At 55.5% G+C, this 21227-nt stretch overlaps 6 protein-coding genes across 6 annotated transcripts; 3 read left to right on the plus strand and 3 right to left on the minus strand.

Annotated features, from left to right (window-relative positions):
* Nucleotides 1–3200: 3200 nt before the first annotated feature.
* On the minus strand, nucleotides 3201–5786 carry GCG54_00008043 (uncharacterized protein; the record flags this gene model as incomplete). Its single annotated transcript, XM_045408015.1, has 4 exons — nucleotides 3201–3518; nucleotides 3714–4143; nucleotides 4201–5203; nucleotides 5513–5786. The coding sequence occupies 4 exons, from the start codon at nucleotides 5784–5786 to the stop codon at nucleotides 3201–3203; spliced, it is 2025 nt and encodes a 674-aa protein (XP_045265687.1).
* Nucleotides 5787–7700: 1914 nt separating this feature from the next.
* GCG54_00008044 (Acetylesterase) lies at nucleotides 7701–8808 on the minus strand (the record flags this gene model as incomplete). Its single annotated transcript, XM_045408016.1, has 2 exons — nucleotides 7701–7774; nucleotides 7839–8808. The coding sequence occupies 2 exons, from the start codon at nucleotides 8806–8808 to the stop codon at nucleotides 7701–7703; spliced, it is 1044 nt and encodes a 347-aa protein (XP_045265688.1).
* A 1444-nt stretch (nucleotides 8809–10252) lies between these two features.
* Nucleotides 10253–11603, plus strand: GCG54_00008045 (Histidinol-phosphate aminotransferase; the record flags this gene model as incomplete). Its single annotated transcript, XM_045408017.1, has 2 exons — nucleotides 10253–10359; nucleotides 10430–11603. Coding segments are annotated over 2 exons (1281 nt in total), but the record flags the coding sequence as incomplete, so codon positions are not given.
* Nucleotides 11604–13858: 2255 nt separating this feature from the next.
* Nucleotides 13859–15596, plus strand: GCG54_00008046 (Mannan endo-1 6-alpha-mannosidase DCW1; the record flags this gene model as incomplete). Its single annotated transcript, XM_045408018.1, has 4 exons — nucleotides 13859–13955; nucleotides 14012–14091; nucleotides 14154–15197; nucleotides 15219–15596. 4 exons carry the CDS (start codon nucleotides 13859–13861, stop codon nucleotides 15594–15596), a joined length of 1599 nt encoding a protein of 532 aa, XP_045265690.1.
* A 1181-nt stretch (nucleotides 15597–16777) lies between these two features.
* Nucleotides 16778–17586, minus strand: GCG54_00008047 (uncharacterized protein; the record flags this gene model as incomplete). The annotated part of the gene is made up of 3 exons (XM_045408019.1): nucleotides 16778–17147; nucleotides 17214–17350; nucleotides 17434–17586. The coding sequence occupies 3 exons, from the start codon at nucleotides 17584–17586 to the stop codon at nucleotides 16778–16780; spliced, it is 660 nt and encodes a 219-aa protein (XP_045265691.1).
* A 2418-nt stretch (nucleotides 17587–20004) lies between these two features.
* GCG54_00008048 (uncharacterized protein) lies at nucleotides 20005–20717 on the plus strand (the record flags this gene model as incomplete). Its single annotated transcript, XM_045408020.1, has 2 exons — nucleotides 20005–20297; nucleotides 20372–20717. The coding sequence occupies 2 exons, from the start codon at nucleotides 20005–20007 to the stop codon at nucleotides 20715–20717; spliced, it is 639 nt and encodes a 212-aa protein (XP_045265692.1).
* Between the last annotated feature and the right edge of the window lie 510 nt (nucleotides 20718–21227).

The raw sequence follows: 21227 nt of genomic DNA on the forward strand, positions 1-21227 counted from the left end.
CTTTCACAGCAACTCTCCTGGGAAGGGAAGGGAAGGGAACGTAAGGCGACATCCGGCGGCTCAAGGTGACAGGAGGGAGAGAAAGGCAGTCTTGGGACAAGACAATGACTGGGACTGGGACTCGGGAGGAATGAGAAAAGAGGGTTTGGCTGGACGGCAGCAGAGGGGATTGGCCTGTCAGGCGCGACGGGTGATGTGAGTGCTGCTCTGGTTTTGTCGTTTCATCGAGGGGCCAAGGACGCTGAAACGCTGGGGGGGGAGGATGACTGGTGGTCCCAGTAAGGTATGAAGGGTGAGTGGGCTGAATTTGCCGTAGTACAACAGGCGGTTCCAGCAGTTGCAACCTAGAATGAGTGTATGGGGCCGTTCTCCGTTGCCTCCAGGCACCTCCTTATTCCTGTGTACAGCACTTTTTTCCGCGTGCTCGGGGTGGAAGGCAAGGGCATCGGTTTGGACCTCAGGACCTGTCTCGCTCGTGACGTCCCGTCTGGCCTGCCTGGTTGGAGACTTGCAACGCAGCATCCACACCGGTCGAAGGCCTGAGAGAGGATGCCTAACTTCCTAGCGCAGGTAGACCATATTATTTGTGGACGAGCCTTAAGGTAGGAACGCCAGCGAGGTAGTAGGTTGGTGCGTACGGATAATGCGATTTAGCCAAGACTACCGCGGTGCTGCGTCCCTCTTTCCGTCCCTGTACTGGCCGCTGAGGGTGTGGTGGGCCAAAAAGAAAAAAAAAAAAAAAATGCGGGATGTGCACAGGGGCCGGAGGGTGAGAAGAGGGGGGCGATGATCAGATGAGATGGGGTTGCTCTGGCACTGGGGATTTGCGATTCTCGACTGGTCTGGAATGAATTTGTAGAACTAAGCGATCAAGGACTGCCAAGTATGGTTGTTCATCAGAGACACGTCCGAGCCGACAGCCCCCTTTGTCATTCCAGCGTGATTCTTCCTCCCCAACTCCAGTGTTCGTGATAGTGATGGGAGAGGAGACGCCGAAAGCAGCAGGTGATGATGCCTTGCATCTAGTCAGTATGTCCAACCAGTAATTACTTCCATGGCTGATTACTGCGTCAATTAATGTGATGGGATACCCAAGACGGAGCAGCGGATGACAACATTTCATGAGCCAAAGGAGGGGGATGGGGGCTTCAATTTCCCAGGGGCAAACAGCAGCCAGAATAGCACGCGCCCATTCGTCACTCGGACGTGTGTGATATTGACCTCCCAAGTTCTCAATGACTGCCTACCGCCAGAAATCCCCTGCAATTCTTCCTCTTCCAGGTTGTTGGCAACTTTGCTTGCACTTTGCTTGCACCTGACGCGTCCGCGTCGACATCCCCTATTTGTGGTATCAACCAACGGCGTTGCCACTGTTTATCTTTAGCTAAGCCTGTATCCAATGACCGATGGATGATCCGCCCGCCGCGGCTGGATTCGATGACCGCGCCGCTCTCACCTCACCCACCCGCCTGCCCTGCTCCTGCAACTGCACCTCCTGCACCATCCACCGGCACCGCAGAAAATGGGGGCGGCGGGAAAAGCTTGGGAAGAGCAAGCCCAAGCCACTTTCTGCAAGGCACAGGGCCGCTAGTGCGCCAACGACACCCGCGAAACCCCCCAATGTGCCAATCACGTCGCCGTCTAGCCCTGCACCGAACAAGCTTCCGCAGCTGCACCACCCCGTGGCCGCCGCCAACCAGCGGTCCAGCTCGACGACCGGACGCCAAAATCCCCCCGGGGCTGTATCGAAATTGCTTCCATTGCGCCTGCGGGTCAGCCACGCACGCTGCCTACCTTACCTATCTCGTAGTGTCTCCATATCCACCAGTTAATGTCGATTGTGTGCGTGTGTTTTTCTTTGCTCTTGTGCAAAATCTCCCAGAGCTCGCTTCCTGCTCCTTGCCATTAGCCGGGTATTACCGAGGACCCAGCCTGGCATCAAGCAAATGGGAAAAAAACCCACAACTGAGCCGCCCAACGGCGGGGGAGGCACTTGAGGATCGGGCAGACGGCCTGGTAACAAGACATCATCAGCCGTCTCAGAACTATTGTCCAGATCTTGGTTCGCCATCATTCTTCCCCCCCAAATCGCTTGCAGTATCTTCCTATCCGACAAGCCCGAACTTTCCCAACGCCAGCTGTAATAAAGATAGACAGGGGGCGGCGTCGTCGCCGCCCTGCTCACGGCCCACCAGGCTTTAAACACACAGACGTTTTCCCTTCTGTCCGGGTCGGGTAGTCGAGGACGCGAGTCTAACCAAAGTATCACAAGTCGCCTCCCGGGAGATGAGACTTTTCTGCTGCTTACTGTTTCTCACCAGAGGTGCGCCTTCGTAATCCGAGCCTCCTTCAGGCCCCTTCTAGAGCATGTTCAGCTCTGTCCTGAAGCTTCCGTCATCAACATGGGCATTCAGTACCTACGTACCTAAATGGAAGTGCACCCTACATGCAGGCAGGTTGTGGCATGTATATCTGAACCAAGCTTTCATTCTACCTTCCCCACATCTTGGTCCGATCTTCTGGTTGTCGCACACGGCACGGCCGTAGCTGAAGCCGCCCGGGTGTCGGCTTCTCCCGGCTCGAACACTGACAGTCAGGCAGACTAGTAGAGGAACCGCCTCTCCCCCTTCTCTCTCAACACAATTTCCTTCCTGGCCTTTGTCTCCAGTTTCAAAACTAACGAGTTGGTTGCCAACGAAACGACAGATTAAACACCATCACCACAAGCTCACACAAGTAATGCACCAAAGTGCTGCGTTAACCGCAACTAGAATTCAATTCTCCGAGGTACGTAGGTATATAACAAAACACAATAAACCACACCACAACACACCACAACACCATCAATGTTTCCAACTCTATGCAGCCGTGTTCAGTAGAAATACAAGGAGCCCGCCACACACTGCGTCCAATCATAGTTGTTTACCGCTTCATCCGTAGAGATGGAGCCAAAACCCTGGGTACCGTTAGTTGCACATCCTGGTGGTTATCATTTGTTTTGTGCTTTTTGGGGGCCTCCTGAACCCCTTCTTTGTGTGGCTGGTTCAATGTCATGACCAGAAGAGTGTTGCCCCCGTTGCTTTGTTGATCCGGTTGCACAGCGCTTTTGTCCTCGCACCCCACTCGCCGTGTCAAGAGGTTTCACAGATGCGTATCCACGGTGACCTTGGTCCAGTTTGAATCCAACGTGAGCACACAGCTTAGAAGAAATCGGGTAAGCTTGATATGTAATGCCAGTCTGGTTGCAGTCCAGTAGTATCCCTACTCTCTGGAATTACATGCATAGGATATGGGCCTTGCATCATTGTCTGAGGGGCATTATCGTCCCCAGCTCTCGTGTAGCTTGCTATGTGTTGTTGCTGGTCATAGGTTCGTGGCCACAAAGGGGGGGTATCTGTTGCTTGGATTTCGAATCCACTGAACCATTTTTGAATGATCCAGTTGGCGCCCTTGGCATCGTCGGCGATCTTCACGTCACGAGCAGGAGACGGCGTTCGCCCCACAAGACCACCCGGCTCCTGTGGTCCTGGGAAAGAGACATAGTCCTGTATCGGGTTTCGGCCAGGCGCATCGTACGGATGAGCAAGGCTACCAAGAGAGTCCTGCAAGGCCGGGACCATTACGCCAGGTAGATGCGCATCGACAATACCTTGCGCGTCATTCAAAGGGTCCGTATAACTTCCAACAAGGAATTGACCCTCCTAGGATGGCACCATTCCATGGGATTGATGTGACCCCGGCATATTCTGCATTTGCATCGGACGCTGAGCTTGGGCCATACCGGGGCTAGCTTGATGGCTCGGTGGTCGCTGGCCTTGTGCCATGCTTTGTTGGCCAGGGTGCTGGCCTTGCGGGCGGGCCGGCGTCTGGAATGCCGGCTCCTTCTTTGGGTCAACGTTGGGAAAGAGGGCTTGCAGCTTGTTGTAAAGCTCGGTGAGATAACTGGACCTTTCTTGGCGGTCCGTCGTCGGATCAGGATTATTTTCTGCCACGTCCCCAGGCGGAGTTTGTAGGCGGACTTTCAACGTCATGTTCAACGGCGGGGAGGAAAGGTAGGCCGGCGACGGTGGTACTTGGACATTGCCTTTCCTATCTGCCAAAGCAGCCAAATATGCCAGGTTCGCTTGAAGTCGTCGCATACAACTAAACACGACGTCAGTTTTGGAGCCCATTGAAGACTCATGTCGCTTTGGAACTTACTGGCTGTAGTCCTGTTGGACTGCGGCTTCCTCTTGCGAGGGCTTCCTTGCCGGGTCACCCTCTCCTGTTGGGGCAGCTTCCTTCTTCAACTCGGTCAAAGTGTGTTGTAGTTGCATTGATTCGTACAGCAGTTCTTGGTTGATCTCAAGTAGCAGTGAAAATCGTTCCTGTTCCCGTGATTCGCTGCCCGGGCTCAGGGGCGTAGACACGGTGGATGTGCCATTGACCGTCGCAGTCTGGTTGTGTGGGGGGAAAGTCGGAGTTTGGGGGGTGGTAACAGAGGCTGCGAGTTGCTGCTGCTGCTGCTGCGGTGCTGTCGTTGCCGGCGGCTGGCCGTGCGACGGGGCTTGTGGAGTTGGGAATTGAGATTGCTGCTGCTGTTTTTGCTGTTGGTGTTGGGCGTGTTGCTGCTGCTGCTGCTGCTGGTGTTGTTGGTGTTGTTGATGTTGCGCCTGTTGCTGCTGACCAGGTTGTTGTTGCTGCTGAGGCGGCTGATGAGGTGGCTGCTGGGGTTGTTGAGGTTGGCCTTGCTGTGGATGTTGCTGCTGGGGCTGGCCCTGCTGCTGCTGTTGGGGATGTTGCGGGTGCTGTTGCTGGGCGTGTTGTTGATGTTGTTGCTGTTGTTGCTGTTGTTGATGGTGTTGTTGCTGCTGTTGCTGATGTTGCTGATGCTGCTGATGCTGCTGATGCTGCTGATGCTGCTGATGCTGCATAGCACTGTTTGGCGACCCGTGACTCCCTTGCGCCGCGCTCATCGGTCTCTGCGGTGTCGAGCCCAACGGCATCCCACCAGCGTTTGCCTGCCCTTGTTGTTGTTGTTGCGCTTGCTGTTGCGCCTGCATACGCTGCTGCTGTTGCTGCATCATGATCTGCTGCTGCTGCTGAGGCGTCATGGCCGCGTTCATCGGGAAGCCCTGCATTCCTCCAAAGTTGGGATGTTGGCCGCCCGGCGCGGGCATGTTACCGCCGTAGGGATTGCCCTGATACGGGTTTTGAAAGGCCACTGGCAAAGACATTGAGGTTAGCGAACGCGTGTTTCGTGTTCAGATGATCAAGAGGCACTGCGACTGCGCGTTTTTTACGACGTGTTCTTCCGATGCTGCGGGTGCTGGTGGTGATGGTAATGGTGATGTCGATGGGGTCCAGCCTGAGCAGCCTTGCCGATGGCATCTCGCCACGACGGCCGACACGGACCCCGTGAGGAGGCCATGCGGCTTCGGGCAGCGTCATCAGGCGCAAAGCAGATACGAAAGTATGCTGGGCGGGTTGGGCGTACAGAGGGAGAGACAGGACAAGGAAGGGGAGAGCTTACTCTGACCATTGGCGGCCATGTGCGGCATGCCGGCGTTCTGCATCATGCCTGCAGGACCAGCGCCAGACATCATCGCAGGATTGGGTCCTCCGACAAAGCCTGGCTGGCCACCAGACATGCCAGCGAATTGGTTGGGGTTGTACATCATCTGCTGGCCTGGCTGAGTAGGGCCAGAGCCTTGCTGCATATGAGGGTTCTGATTTGGAGGTGGGGCAGCGTTGTTGAAGGTCGGAGGGACATTGGAGACTTGAAAGCCGTAGCCGGGAGCGTACATGGCTGGGACGGGATGTGATGGGATGGGCGCGGAGCTATTATTATTATTATGGTTTGGGGGGAGGGGGGAGGGGAGGGGGCTTGACGCGACGTGCCTGCCCAGGGGAACAGGTCGGGCTAGGGTGCTGCGACAAGCGTTGAGGTAGCAATAGACTCAGACTCCAGGCTCTGTCTGGTCTGGCAAGTCAGACACGAGCTGGTTTCCTGGCCGGCTGACTGGCTGATGGATTGACTGGCTGGTCGGGTGCTGGGCTAAGCTGGGCGGAAGAAGTGAGGGAGGACGCGGTACGGTTGGCGGCGGCCGCAGCGGGCGACGTTTCGAGGTGTCGGCCGCAACAAGGAAGAGAGCGGCGCGGCGGGAGGAGTGCGTGGAGCGAGGAGAGGAGGTCCTGGTCTGTCCGGGCCGCAGGTCAACCTGGCTGGTTGGTTGACTGGCTGGTTTGCTGCTGCTCGACGTGCGTGATGAGCGGTGGAGAGCAGGGGTGCCACCGGTGCATCAACGGTTAAGCTTGGGCGATCTCTCAGATAGACAAAGTGACAGGCCGACAACCAGCAGCTTGTCCCAGTACGCCGTAAGAGAGCGATTCGACTAGCCAACAACAAGTATTGCGTATTAAGGTACAACCATGCATACGACACGAATCCAGCTGTCCCTTCAATGCTCTCAGGGGTGCCTGACTGGATGGTACGGCGCGTGGGCGTGCCTGGGATAGGGCTGGCGCTGCTTGTCTCGGCTTCTCTGCCGTAGGTACTCCTCTGTCTGTAGGTACTCTTGCGACTTCAAGGTGCGCAAAGGACGACAGAAAGGTGCACGGGGGTGTGAGAAGGCAAACTGGGGAAGAAGAGGGCTGAGAGATGGGTACGGTGAGTAGGAATGGGGTGCCAGGAGACGGTAGTGACGTGGATGGATGGACGGGGCGCCAGATGGAACAGTTGCTGGTGAGAGATGAGGCGCAACGAGAAATAGCGATTGCCGATAATGGTTTGCGCTCTGTGTATTAGAACCGCGTCCGATGGATGGCCCGGCACGCGAACCCAGTGAGACACGACTAGAACAGGCAGTCGAGAACGGACAGTTTCTGGGTTGGGCGGGTTGGTGCTTGATTCAGCGCCAATGCCGAGCTTGATCAGGCCGAGCAGTCAAGGTGCCAAGGGGGGAAAGTATCCTCGACGGGATGCGAGAAAGAGTGACGAGGGAATCAAAGGCAGATCCGTCGTCTTGGTGCAGGTGACGGTGCGCGTGGAGCAGCAAGCGGAGAATAGGTAAGGTAAGGTAGAATGGCGGACAACCGTGGAGGAGGTGCGGTGAGCAACGGCTTCGGTGGCGGCGTCGGTGAGGTGCGGTGTGGTCGTGCGCCGGACGTCCCTGAACGTATGGGATATGTGAAACAAGGCAGCGCGTTTGTGATGGGTGTGTGGTTGATTGATTGACTGCGCGCGCAAGAGGCAGAGCGGTAGTAGAGAAGAGGTGTGTGTGGTGTGTGTGTGTGTGTGTGTGTGTGTCCATCAGGCATTCGCGGCAGGAAAAGAACGCAGAAACGAAATTTTTTTGGCTTTGGTTTTCGTCCCCCCCTGTGAGTCGTATGGGAAGGGGCCATAGGTTTGAGAGCGTGGACACTTGGCCGGCTGGGGCAGGATTCGAAGTGGGGCTGCATCCGAGGCTAAACAAGGGGAGGTGCCGGCAGTGGAGGCTAACCTGGACGGCTGAGGCGTCGCTGACTGGTCTGAAGACGTCCGCACCCAACCAGGGGGGTGCCTGCAGCCATCCAGGGTCAGGTACACCTGTCACCACGCAGAGAGCGGCATCTTTTCTCGGAGAGCACTTCATTAAACACTATCTTCATAGCTGAATGATACAAGACCTTCATCAGCAGAAGTTGACTGGACCTGCCCGTGTGTCTCCAGCTACCAATCCCTAAGCCGCATATGTCGTACCGTATGTTGAGTTCCCGAAGACAACATCAACGAAATGCTGGGCTATAATCTCGTCTGCAACAAACCACCCACGTCAGCCGAGAGACGAGAACCACGACCAGCATGAACAAATGCTTACCTGCGCGCTCCGAAGGGTGCAGCTCGTCGTACCACAAGAACCCCGCCATTGGTTCCGCAGAGTCGACACATTCGCGCGTAACCGGATCGCAAACCCTGTATGTGCCCGTCACGTTCGCCGGCGGAGGCAGGTACTTGGATGGTTCTGAGTGGATGTCTCGCAGCAGACTGTGGACGTCGAAGATGGAAAAGCTCGCTCCGGGCCACCTCTTCTTGACGAGCAGGTGAAATGGCGCCCCGTAGTCAAACATGGTGTTGACATTCGTGGTGTACTCGAGCATCTTATACTGGTTTTCCGTCGTGTTGTAGCGCGTCTTGTTCGGCCAGAACTGGCTGTCTCCAAAGCCCCCGCCTTCGACTGCTGCGTACAAAGGTGACTCCTCCAGGGGTGCCAGGTTCAGGAGGACAAAGTGACGGCCTCCCGTCTCGTAAATATTGTCAAACACCTCCCAGATGCAGTCCACATACGTGGAGATGGTCGTTCCGGGAGCCTGCGAGTCCGTCAGGAAGGCACCATAACCCAGGTCGTTCGTTCCGATCCACAACGCGTAGACCGTGTTGTTCGCCTGTCTGTTAGGGTACAGAGATTTGAATGCGATGTCAGCCTTGTAGGCTGGTATCTCATAGTCCATCACTGAGGGGAACGGCTGGTTGATGGTAGCGAATTCTCGTGAGATGATCTCGTTAGAACAGGTAGCTCCGGCCACGGCATAGTTGTTGTAGTTCGCGTTTGTGGCCTTGGCGACGAAACGACCCCAAGCATATCCGCCGCTCGCTGTCGAGTTAGATTCCCCAAGTCGAAATCCCGGGGGCGGAGCGCTGCCGTTGTTCCTAGCGAAGTAGCTTAGGCGCATCTCGTCAGTGTAGCTGTCGCCGAATGTTACCAAGTTCTCCAGCTTCTTCAGTCCGCACTGCGAGGCCGCGGCTGCCGCTGCCGCAGAGACGAGAGCTGCGATTGAGAGAAACTGCATTGTCCCAGTCGATTGGATGGTTCCAAACGCGAGGCGACTTGAAGGGCCACTGGAATTACCACGAAATAGTGGGAAACTCGGAGGATGTGGCAACGGCTCCGTCTCCATGTTCGCAGATGGGCACCGTCTTCAAATACGATTCCCGACAATCCTGTTCGACTGCGTCATGGCAATCAATTGGGCCATTTGTCCGGCAGAACGGAAATGGGCTGCAGACCGATGGAGAAACGGGCAGAGAAGCGCCGCCTATGAGATGGGCTAGATCATGTCTGGGACCCTGCACTCCACGCCTGTCTCCGCGTGCTAGGGTCCAACGACGAACGATAGCTGCAGCTTCTTGTCAAAAAGATGATGGCTCCTGCAAGTTCCCCAGATCTGACCATGGGAATAAGTGAGGGGTAATTGGAGTCTTGGATGCGCTCGCAAGAAATCTACCCGAGAGCTCCATGGACGCCACATCAAGAAGCACTAGCTTGTCATGGATGGGGAGGTCGGCAGAGGCTTCGATTCGCGCCGCTGAGAGTGGAGGAGAAAAAACGACTGGGGCGTCGGCCAACAGGCTGCTCAACCGACTTGGTCTGCTGTTATCGAGAAGCTTGTCCAGACAGTTGTCCACGACCTGCAGTCGGTTGATGACAAAGATGGCTAATCAGCCTAAATTCGCCATGATCCGCCGCCCTAGGCCAGCGGGGAGAGCCGGCCTGTAAGCAGGCCGTCAGCCGTCTCAGACTTGAAGCTGGATAGCAAAATGTGTTGCGCTAGAACGATGGAGGCCTTCCCAGAAGAGATGTTCAACAGGTTGATGGCGTAGACGTAGTAAAAGGCAAGACACAAATCGGAGTAGGAACGCATCGCAGGTAATCGATATCGGCTCCAAACGTAACCCCGCAGCTTTTCTTTGGCCAAGGTCAAAGTGAGATCGAATTTGTGGTTGAGCCAAACGGATATACACAGTGCAAGGCTTTTTTCACGCTTTGTGTTCCACCGGCTTCCAAAGAATCAAAGCTGGTGTTGTTCTCAATGGCAACTATAATCCAGTTGATTAAAGTCTCTCTTAGCAATCAAGTCCATCCCATCTCGGCTTCGGCTTGGGATAAGGTCGGGTCGGGTACAGCGGAATCGGCTTCGGCTTCTTCTTTCCGCGGTGACAAACCGTTGACCCACCTTACTTCTGAACGAATTCTCGATTGGGCAACCGTCTCTCCCAATGAACGTTGCTCTGAAAGCCTGGTGCGGGGCGGCGACATCGGATACAGTCATCGTGATTGGCCAATTCCATGACCGCGGGGCACACAGCTTCGCCCAAGTGCCGTGCCGATGCTCGGGGAGAGGATCCAGTTCTTGAATTTGTGATCCGTTGACTCAGCCAGGGTCTTGATACAACTTCGAGATCTTGGAATCTCAGTTTGGATATAAGACAGCCGAATACATTGTGATAACAGTTGGGCATATAGCAATTTCAAGTCGTGTCCTCACCATGTCGCCCTTCAACCTGGAAAAATGCGCCCGCCCGAACATTTTGGCTCTCGAGCCTTATCGATGCGCCAGAGAGTAAGTCTTGCTCTACAAACTCACCCTACACTTGCATGAAATGTGATCAGAAGGCTGACGCCCCTGACAGCGACTATAAGGATGACGGAACCAACGTCCTTCTCGACGCCAATGAGAATGCCTATGGCCCGTCGCTGGAGTCTAACTTTGAAGCGGGAAATCTGGGTATCGACTTCCTAGGCCTGAACAGGTATCCCGACCCTCACCAGCCCGAACTGAAGCAGCTGCTCTGCAACCTACGCAACACCCACACCCACACGACCAAGAACCTCGGACCCGAGAACGTCTTCGTTGGCGTCGGCAGTGACGAGGCCATCGACGCTTTGCTGAGATGCTTCTGCGCCCCCGGCAAGGACTGCATCCTTACCTGCCCGCCTACCTACGGAATGTACTCCGTCTCGGCCCAGATCAACGACGTGAGCATCGTCAAGGTGCCCCTGAAGCCCGCTCCCGACTTTTCCATGGACACGGACGCCATCCTCGCCACTCTCAGCAAGGAGAACAACATCAAGCTGGTCTATCTCTGCACACCCGGCAACCCCACCGGCTCCGTGTTGTCCAAGGATGATATCAGGAGGGTGATGGAGCACCCGACGTGGAACGGTGTCGTCGTGCTTGACGAGGCATACATCGACTTCGCGCCCGAAGGCAGCTCCCTCGCCGAATGGGTACTCGAGTGGCCCAACCTCGTTGTCATGCAGACCCTTTCCAAGGCCTTTGGCATGGCTGGCATCCGTCTCGGCGCCGCCTTCACGTCACCGCCGATTGCCCGCCTCCTGAACGCGATGAAGGCGCCGTACAACATCTCCAGCCCCACGAGCGCCCTCGCATGCTACGCCGTCTCCGAGAAGGGTCTGGCGGTCATGCGCGACAACCGGGCCAAAATCCTGACGCAGCGAGACCGCATCATCGCCGAGCTTCCCAAGATCCCGGGTGTCGGAAGGCTGAGGGGCGGTACAGAGAGTAACTTTTTGCTCTACGAGATGCTCAACGCCGAGGGTAAGCCGGACAACGTCACGGCGCTGGCGGTGTACGAGCGCTTGGCCGAGAACAAGGGCGTCGTCGTCCGGTTCCGCGGCAAGGAGCACGGATGCTTGGGTTGTCTACGCATCACGGTCGGCACAGAGGATGAGGTCACGCGGTTCCTGTCTTCCATCGAGAAGACGCTGGCCGAGGTTCGTGGTGCTGGACGTCAGGCGGACGAGGAGAGGAAAGAAGTGGCGGCGAACGAGGTAGTTGCTTAAGCGACTTTTGGGCGAAAATGCATAAATAGATAGATGATAGACAATTCAGGAAATCATTAAGCCTGCAGCCATGGAATATTGAACCACGACGCAGCATCTGCCAAACTTATCTTTCATATGCCTGTTCGCGCATCCACGTGAAGCCCAAACCTTTGCTGGCAATATAGACAACAACAGGGATGGCATACGCAACAGCAGAAACGACGATGAAGTCAACGACCAGGGCGAAAGGGGAAAACTGTTCGGGCTCAACACAAGTTGACAACAGCCACGACAGCATCCCATCAATGGCTCTTCATCTTCAGCTGCTAGACAAGCTAACAAAGACAATGAAAAAGAGAAATCCGACCTGGAGGCAGCGTAACGCCAGGTCGAATCCGATCCACCCGGGAGGAAGCGTAGTACCAGGTCTAATCTGGGATTCCAAAAATTGCGAGGCCTGCAGGCCATGATTTGATTTGGTTTGTTCGGTTTGATATGTTTGGCTTGATCTGATTTAAGGGCTTCTCTTCATGAGTTTTTTCCTCTTTCTTTTCTTCTTTAACTTGTTTCTCCTGGTTTTTCTTTGCTATATCCCCTTCTGCTTAAGAATTTTTTTTTTTCTCTCTCTGCCTATGTTTCGTTCAAGCCGGCATCAGACGGCGCCGGTAAGCCACCCGAAATCGCATCTCCGTAACAGCGGACAGAACTTGGACCCAAAGCGGGCGGCCGGTGTGGCATTGTTTCGTCGTCTTCCCCGAAGGCGGTCCCTTTTTTTATGATATTTGGTCGCTTTATGGCTACCCTACCGCAGTATTGTGCCAGACCCAGATTATTAACTCGGATTGAGGTTGCATAGGTGCAAAGCCTCTCCCAATTAGAGGCGGCTAAAATTGGTGCGCCGCTGTTTCAAATGTCGAGTCCAAAGTAACGGTAACCCGAGCTAGTGGCTCTCAAGTAGATCAACGCTAAACAAGCATCCAATCAGTGGGCCAGAGTCACTCACTGACACCTGGACAAGCTTGTCGGACGAGCCGATCTCCCATGAGCTCCCATGGGGGAGCCGGACAGTCAGGGGGCCTGCACCAGTTGTTTCTCTCCAGCGCATGCATGGATTCTCCATTCAGCGCAGAGTTCATCGCAACTGCTGACTCTGCGTCTCCTTTCGGCGGCTCCAGGCTGGAGCTCTGCCGCCGCCGTGCCCCTTTCAGCCATCAAACGTGCGTGTGCCTGACTAGCGCCTCTCTTCCGCTGGTCAGCAACAAAAGTTCTTCAAACGTGGTGGCTCTTTTCTCGCCAGCTTGCTTCCTTGCTCGATACGTGTTTGTGGATGGGAAAGAGCAAACTCGACCAAGCAAGGGCAGTCTGAGGTGCCCGGGTCTCAAAGGAGTCAAAGGAAGTGGAAGGAAAGCGTCGACATGGGACTATGGGTTGGCGACTTTGGTAGAGAGAGGGACGGAGGGATTCGACAACAAGCCCCTGCATCTTTCCTTGTCTTCTGCAATGCCAATGCGGGGAGCGCAAGTGCCTTGCTTCCCCCACAACCCTCCAAGCCCCTGAGGTGGTCCGGCTCTTGACGTTTTCGCCTTAAGACGGCCGGGCCGCCGGTTCATGAGCGCCTTCCCGCCCCTCATCCCTGGTTCCTGCTCCTTACCACGCTCTTTCCGCGACTTTCTGTGTTCCTGACGTGCCCGTGTGTGTTCATCGGTGCTGGAAACTACATACCTTCCCAGCTTCGTTGTGGATCTGCCATCGCCATTGCCTCCGGTAGCTGGATGCCCGCCTGCACTATACGCACCACAGGACAGCCGTTCATTCCATGCGCAACAGCAGCATCGTCGATCTGACGCAGCTTCTTGCCTTCTCTTGCCCGCTTCGGTGTCTTCTACTGCCTTCCAAGTCTGAGAGAGGCAGCTAACACTCTCGTTTGTGGAAGTTACCAGACTCCTTCTTTCCGTTGCCATAAGCGCTCCCCTCAAGGCCTCGGGGTATATCTACCCAACCTCACCTCCAGATATCCATCTTCCTCCAACATCTCCAATTCAACATCCATCCGACTGGCAAACGCTCTCTTTTGCTTTACGATAGCTTGGCTTTCCATCTTTACCCATCTCCAAGCGTCGTCCGTTCTCTTCAAATCATCGAGACTGGCTTGCCCCGTCTACAACATCCTCACGTCAACGGCCAGGTCCCCGGCTTGACATCAGGACGGCATCTAGTCTGGAACCAACTTCAATCTCTTGATCTTCCAAGTCTCTCCACCACAAGCCGGCGGCATGGTCTGCTTCAAGTCAGCCCTCGTCGCGTCTGCAGCGGCCGGTGCTTTGGCGGTGCCTTACACGCAGCCCGACACACTCGACCTCAACAACACAGGTCAGTGATATCCACTTACCACTACCCTTCAACGACGTTGCTGATCGGCCTCCCAGATTCCATCAAGGCCGTTGCCGGCAGCCTTGCTCATGGCGCAATGTCCTACTACAATGGCAACGTCTCATCAGACGCCAAGGTACGTTAACATCCAGCACCTATCCTCTGCCCCGAGGTCCTCGCTGACACATGTACTTCCAGATGGTCGGTGACCTGCCAGAACCCTATTACTGGTGGCAGGCCGGTGCCCTCTGGGGAGCCATGCTGGACTACTACCACTACACTGGTGACCCAAGCTACAACGAAGTTATCGCCCAGGCCCTCACTGCCAAGGTCAACACGGGACCCAACTTCGACTTCATGCCCCCAGAACACGCTTCGGAGGAGGGCAATGATGACCTGGGCTTCTGGGGCTTTGCTGTCATGGCCGCTGCTGAGCGCAACTTCACTCAGCCAAACCCAGACGCCCCGTCCTGGCTCCGGATGGGCATCAACATCTTTGACTCTTTGGCATCTCGCTGGAACACAACTCACTGTGGCGGCGGTCTGTTGTGGCAGATTTACGAGAGCAACCCCAACGGCCTGAACTACAAGAACTCAGTCAGCAACGGCGGCTTCTTCCAGCTCGCTGCACGACTGGGTCGCGCCACTGGCGAACAGAAGTATTTTGACTGGGCCAACAAGGTCTGGGACTGGTCAGAGAAGGTCGGCTTCATCGACGCTGACCTGAAGGTCTATGATGGCGCCGACTCTCGCGACGAATGCACCAAGGTCAACCCTCTCTCCTTCACGTACTCCACGGGCATCTACCTGTATGGTGCGGCCGTCATGGCCAACGCCACTGGACAATCTCTCTGGCACGATCGCGCGGTCAAGATGTTGGACACCTCCAAGCACTTCTTTGGCCCCTTTGAGAACAGCACCAACATCATGTACGAACCTGCGTGCGAGACTGTCGGCACATGCAACACGGATATGAAGACATTCAAGGGATATCTCTCCCGCTTCATGTATAAGTCGGCCCAAGACTTGCCTGAGCTCAAGCCCGAGGTTCTCAAACTGATGACCCCCACAACCCAGGCTGCTGCCAATGCCTGCACCGCAAATGACACTGGCGTCGTCTGTGGCCAAAAGTGGTACGTTGGCGGCAATGATCAGTCCGTAGGTCTTGGACAGATGATGAGCGCCCTCGAAGCTGTACAGGGCTACGCCGGCGATTTCGCCAATTCTGATCTCAACGAAATCGTGCAGGCTATTCAAACCTAGTTGGTTTTGAACGACAATCTGCATGCTTCTGCCGATGGGTCACTGGGCGTCAATGGCGACTTCGACGTCTTGGAGGAGAACATTACATCGGGCAAACTCAACATCGATACTCGTGGAAGCCGACCCGGGGCAAACGGCAGAGCAACGGGCAATTTGAAGACCACCATTGATTACGAGGTCAAGCACCAGATCAGACTCAAGGGCGACGGCTCTTTGAAGGCAGGCTTTAAAGGCCAAGCGAGTACCGGGGAGGCAGCCAGAAAACAGAAAGCTGATAGCGGCAAGAAATGCAATGATGGGCATCGTCTTGGCCTCGGCGCTTGGAACGTTGCTGCCGTTGTTGCTGGATCGCAAGTTCTCTTCTGGGGCATTCTCTGATTTGATGCCAGGAATTGGTGCAACTTTTCTGATGGTTTGAATGGCCTGGGCGTTTGGCTGGATGAATAGGAAAAAGGAGCACGGAGTATTGTTTAATAGTTATCATTACTGGAATCACCTAATGATCATGAATCTTTCTTCATGTCTCTGAACTCGTCTGCTCGATTGGTCACCTGTCGTGTGTTTCCATGAAATCAGTACTTCCTTTTGCAAACAATGCCCCATTTGAAGACGTCCAGTCTCTTCCGCACTGTCCATGACGACATGGATTATTGTTCAATTATGTCTTCATGCCCGACGGCAAGGCGTGTTTCGAGGCGTGACGGCACCTCACAAAGCGAGATGGTATATGGTATTCAGTGCCAGTGCTCGTGTGAGCCATGACCTGCCGTAGTAGGTGTCGTCGGGTGGATGATGCTGAGCACGCTTCGGCAGGCAGCACGACATCGGCACAAAATGCCCAGGCAGGTGGGGGTATCACATGGTTCGAGGTGACATAACACTTGGGTGCCGGAGTGCTTCAGTCGAGTAATGAGCCCAAGTGTATCAGTGGCGTCTTTGTTTCTGTATCTGTCGCTGCTCTCTCTCTCTCTCCTTTCCTTGCAATCCTCGCCATGCTAGTAAAGCTTTCGAAGGGGGCCTTTTGTCTCTCGCCCACATGTACAGTCACGCAGTGCCAAGTCTATGGAACATCGATGACGGTTGTAAATTGTTGATGCTGTAGAATACTCCAACGCCTCACTCAACCCCGAGACCTAGATTCCCCAGCAGTCTCAGTCAGGGTGATGGTATGTAGCCTTTGTGTTTTTTGCCATTTAAACTGTACCAGTGGAAACAAAAGCAACTTGGTATAACGCCGATATGGGGGTATAACTCCAATTGGGAGCACATTGCGTGAACAGCAGACCCGAATCGCCAACAAAATCAAGTAATAATAGGTTGCCTAGTGAGGTGGCCAACCCATTGGACCAACTCCGCCATTATTTCGCGCCCAGGGCAAGAGAGCAGCGGCCCTCTCGCCCATCATCACCTTGACGCATGTTCCTCTTTGCTCCGTCTACCTGTGGGATCGTGCCGACCCCTTTTCGTGTCTAGAGGAACGCCGCCTCTGCACTGGTGCATGTCTGCGGAAATATCTTTGTGGTGTATGTACACCATTTCCGGAAAATAGTTTTCATATGCTACTTTGCTATTACGCTAGCAACCAGCATGGTGCATATTGATGCGGCGATTACCCAGCGGGTCTCGAGACGCGACGCGGCGCTGGGGCTCGTCTCGACGGGCATCGAGGAGGAGATGGCGCCGGTGTAGAGGAAGTCGTCGTAATTTGAGCCGTCGGTGGGCGCGGCCGTCGGCACAGCTTCAGTCTTGTCGGGCTTGTCGGCGAGAGTCAGTACACCCCATTGGACCTCGGAGCCGGTGAGGGACGAGGTCCAGGACACCTCAGTCGGTCCCGTCAGTTTGCCATTCGAGTAGCCGCTCTTCAGGCTCGAGTAGCCAGAGCACGTCGCTGCCGTTGTTCCGCCTAATGTGCAACCGAGGTCCGCGATCCTGCTCATGCGTATCAGCCTCTGTCGGAGCTAACCTCAACCTCGAGAGAAAGGGTCCTAAACGTACAGTGTTGATGTCTTGGTGCCGTGGAAGTCGAGCGTCTGCTGGCCTTCAACGAAGATGAAGGGGAATTCGAGGGCAAGATCGCAGTTTGGGGGCGTCTGCGGCGCGCAGAAGATGGTATATGTCGTCTCCTTGGAATTCTGCAGCAGGATGACAGTCAGTTTACCGGCGAGCGCATATCACAAAGGGGGGAGCCATAGCTCCTCTGGAGTTCTTTTCGTACACTTGACAATACGCTGCCCCGCACCAGTGACCAGCTCTTAGCATCGTAGTGCGGAAGGTAGATCGGGACGGTGGTGATATCCTCGGCGAGAACGGCATTGGAGGAGACCAGGCATAATGACAATAATGCGAATAACGGCTGTGGGTATATCATTGTGACGAGACCTAACGGTGCACACAGAGCACGTGGGCCAGCGGCGGAGGTGTTCGACAGCACCGAGGAAGAGGGCGAAAGGTGCAGCGGCGGCGGTTGCCGTCAAAATGCTGAACTCGAGTTCGGGAGGCGGCTCATCGGAGGCGGGCTACCTAGACAAGGCAGTTCCCGCGAGCCAGCCGGACGGGTGGGAGAGCTGGGTCGGACTTGGAATGGGTGGTAATATTATCAAGGTAAGGTAGCGTAGGGAAGAAGAAATCCAGAAGGGGTTGTTCTCGTTTCGGCGGAGAGTGGGTTCGTTCGTTTCGCGGAGGTCCCGATGCGGGTGCGTATCTGTATCGCGAAAAGCGCAATGGACCGTCAGTCGTTCCCGAGGGCCAGGTACGGCGGCGTGGGTTTGGGGCAGGGCGACGTCGGCGAGGTCAGTCGAAAGCAGCAATGGCAAGGGGAGAGGACAAAGACGAGGGAGGTTTGGAGTTGTTCAAGGTCTGGTCATATGCTGGACTTGAAATGCGACAGCAGACGAAGATGGGGGACCTGATCAAGTGAGCGAAGGAGGAAAAGGGCTCTGCCAATGCGCCGTCCTTGCCGGCCAAGGCTGGGCGAGAGAAGGTGAGCAATTGGCATTCTTTGTAGCAAAATGGAGGCCAAGAAACGAACACCAGACATGCCCTTGCAACTCAGCAAGAGGAGCGCACCTCAGAGTGGCAGAGGAGGCAGCACAGCACAGCACAGCACAGCAGCGTCAATGCCCAGGACCCAGAGGTGCCACCACTGCGCTGGGCACCTCAGTCCCCTCCAGGTGGGCGTCCGCCGCGGTTGGCGGTCCCATGGCGGATGCTAGAGGCCTAGGTAAGGTAGGTAGGGGAGGGGAGGGAGGAGCACGGCAGAAACAAACGATGAGAGGTGGAAGGGGGAAAAGAGCCAAGAAATGCCAAGACCGTGAAATTCGCAGAAAAATATGATGAACTGGGTGGGCACGGGCGCATGAACTGGAGCTCTGAAGACTGGAGCTAAAACAACGACTGGCCAACAGCATCGCGCCGGGCCAGGGCAGGGCCACCCCGTCCGTCCCATTCCAGCGTAACAACCTTATGCCCGCCGCCCCGCCACGCTGAAGGGAGCGCCCTGAGGCCAGTCGAGGTCAACCAGCTCCTTCCCTCCTCCCAGAGGAACATGTCGGAAACTTACCTAAGGTAGTGTTCCTGCCCGCCGCCTGCCCACTTTCCCGGTCCAGTCGCCAGTGTTCCACCATCCATCCTTCTTTCCCGCTGATTGAACAAGAGCACGATGAGGAAGCTGCGAGGCCAGTGAGACCTGTCAGGACCTCGACAGGCCAAGCTTGTGCTGAGCTGGTTGCGGTGAGAGAACCTCCCACGAGGGATCAGGTGCTCGGGCTTGGTAGAGGCATCAGACGAAGATCTACCCTTGGCGCCCTTTGGACGACATGGAAGCTGCGTCCAGTCGCTGGCTTGAGGCGTCGAAATGGGAGACAGTCGATATCCAAGACACTGCGGCATTCGATTTCCTCGACGCCGAGATTCTATCATTGGATGTCTTACCTACGTGCCGTGATGCTGTGCAACAAACCTCTCAACCCCAAGTCCTCGGCCCCTGAGCTGATCGCGCAACGGGTAACGGATGACCCCAGGAGGAAAACTTAGCCATCGCCAAGACTTGTCAGAACGCCCAGAAAGCATGTCGGCTGAGTCTGTCTCGTCATCTCGTGTTCCTACACCCCTTTTCGTTCCCAGCTTAGCCCCCAGGAAGACCAAGGCACGCTTACGAAATGCATTACCCACGCTCTTCTCTCAACCTCTTCTAGAGTCTGGCCTTTTGGAACATCGCTTCAACGATCAACATACCCACACCTCGGCACCGTTGGCCGACCGAAAGACGTCAAAACAAACTCATTCCCGCCCTAGAGAACGGGTTGCCGATATGCTTCTCTGCTAACCTTCTTTGACCGCCCACCGTCCTCGCACCACATCCTGAATCATCCAGCTGCCTCGCGCCCAGCCATGCTCAGCCAAACACAGCCCTCCAGCAATTCCTGACCACGCGAAATGCCACACAGTTGCTCAAGCGGGTCGTTTGCCTCCACAAACGGTTCTGTCGACCGGCGCGCCCAATCGGAGAATTGCCTGGTTGATGGGAGCCTAAATATCGTGGATGTTCTCCTGCCTTTTTCTTCTTTTGCCTTAACGCTTGCAGGATACGAGCGGCTAGCCAACATTGGGCACTCGTGTGTGTATTGTAAGCCTGTTGCGGCACAGTCCTCGTAGAGTAAAGGAACTTCTGTAATGGAGTTGAGTACACATATAGAATGCCATGAAGCCCGCAATTGCATCGCAATGTCGCACGAAAAGTTGCTTGTCGTTGTATCTTGTGTCACAATATCCAAAAAGTCAAGTCACAATGAAGCATTCTGCGCCCGCCCTTGTCGCCTTCATCGGCATGGCTGCCGCGCAGACCACCACTACCAAAATTGACGTCGTCGTGCCGTACATGGGCAACTCATCCTTCCACGCCTCGGTCCAGGATGCCAAGCCTGCCGCCACCACGTACATCCTGGGTTGCGAAGCAGACGTCGCCAAAGGCGGCTGCGTCGCGGACGAGGACTCCGTGATGGACGGCACCTGGGACGGCCTCACCATTATCAACGGCCCCAAGACCGTCGCGCTGCACCACACTTACAGTGACAAGGACATGTGAGCTCTTTTCACGGATAGGGGTGGCGTCGGATGTATGTGTGAAAGGTGACCTAACATGTTCCATCGTCCAGGTCCATCGGATTCGAAGGCTCCATCGAAGGGTCGACGATGCGCGTTGTGGAAACCCAAACGCAGAGCGGCTCTACGGTCCGCATGGGAGTATGGAATGTCGACATACAGAACTTCACCGTCGCCCTCACGGTGACTGCTGGCCTAGACAAGCTAAAGGCGCAAGCAACGGCGACAGCGGAGACGGGGGCTTCAGCGACGGGATCCGGAGCGGCGCAGACTGGCGGGTCGGCGACGGGATCGGCGAGTCCCACTTCCACGCCCAACGCGGCCATTGCTCGGTTCGGCAAGGCGGACTTCTGGGTGAGCATTGTTGGTATTGGAGCCGTTGGGGCCTTGGTGATGTAGGGCTTGGGACAGAGTGTATGTTGCGTGTGTGTCGAACACTGCTGAGTGGCCTTGAGTCAAAGTCATTATTGCTCTGGACGCAGGTGATGTGTGTGTTTGCCGAGCTAGACAATGTGTTGACAAGGGAGGCTTTGTTTGTTCCTTCGCAAACCACTGTCAGTCAAAGAATCTGTGAGTCCTTCGTCGGAGGCGAATTGAACAATCGGCCTGAACAGTAACATGGAGGCCGCCTCCATCGACGCGGGAGGACCTGGATAAATACCAGTTGGATAAATCACTTCTGGTCCGAATCTTAGGTTTGCGCTTTCAGATTCATACATATTATACCGCTTCCAAGCTCTCCTTTTTACTCATCACCTCCACCGACGCAAATACACAAGACCTCACTCGACAAGATGGAGACCATCTCAGTAGTTGCCATTATCCTCAGCGTTGCTGCTTTCTTCCTCGTGTGCTTGGTTTTCGTAATGTGGCGTTGCGTCATGTCTCCAAAGGCTCAAAAGACATATT

The sequence above is a fragment of the Colletotrichum gloeosporioides genome (assembly GCF_011800055.1).
Source record: "Colletotrichum gloeosporioides strain Lc1 chromosome Unknown consensus_35, whole genome shotgun sequence".
Lineage (NCBI taxonomy): Eukaryota > Fungi > Ascomycota > Sordariomycetes > Glomerellales > Glomerellaceae > Colletotrichum > Colletotrichum gloeosporioides.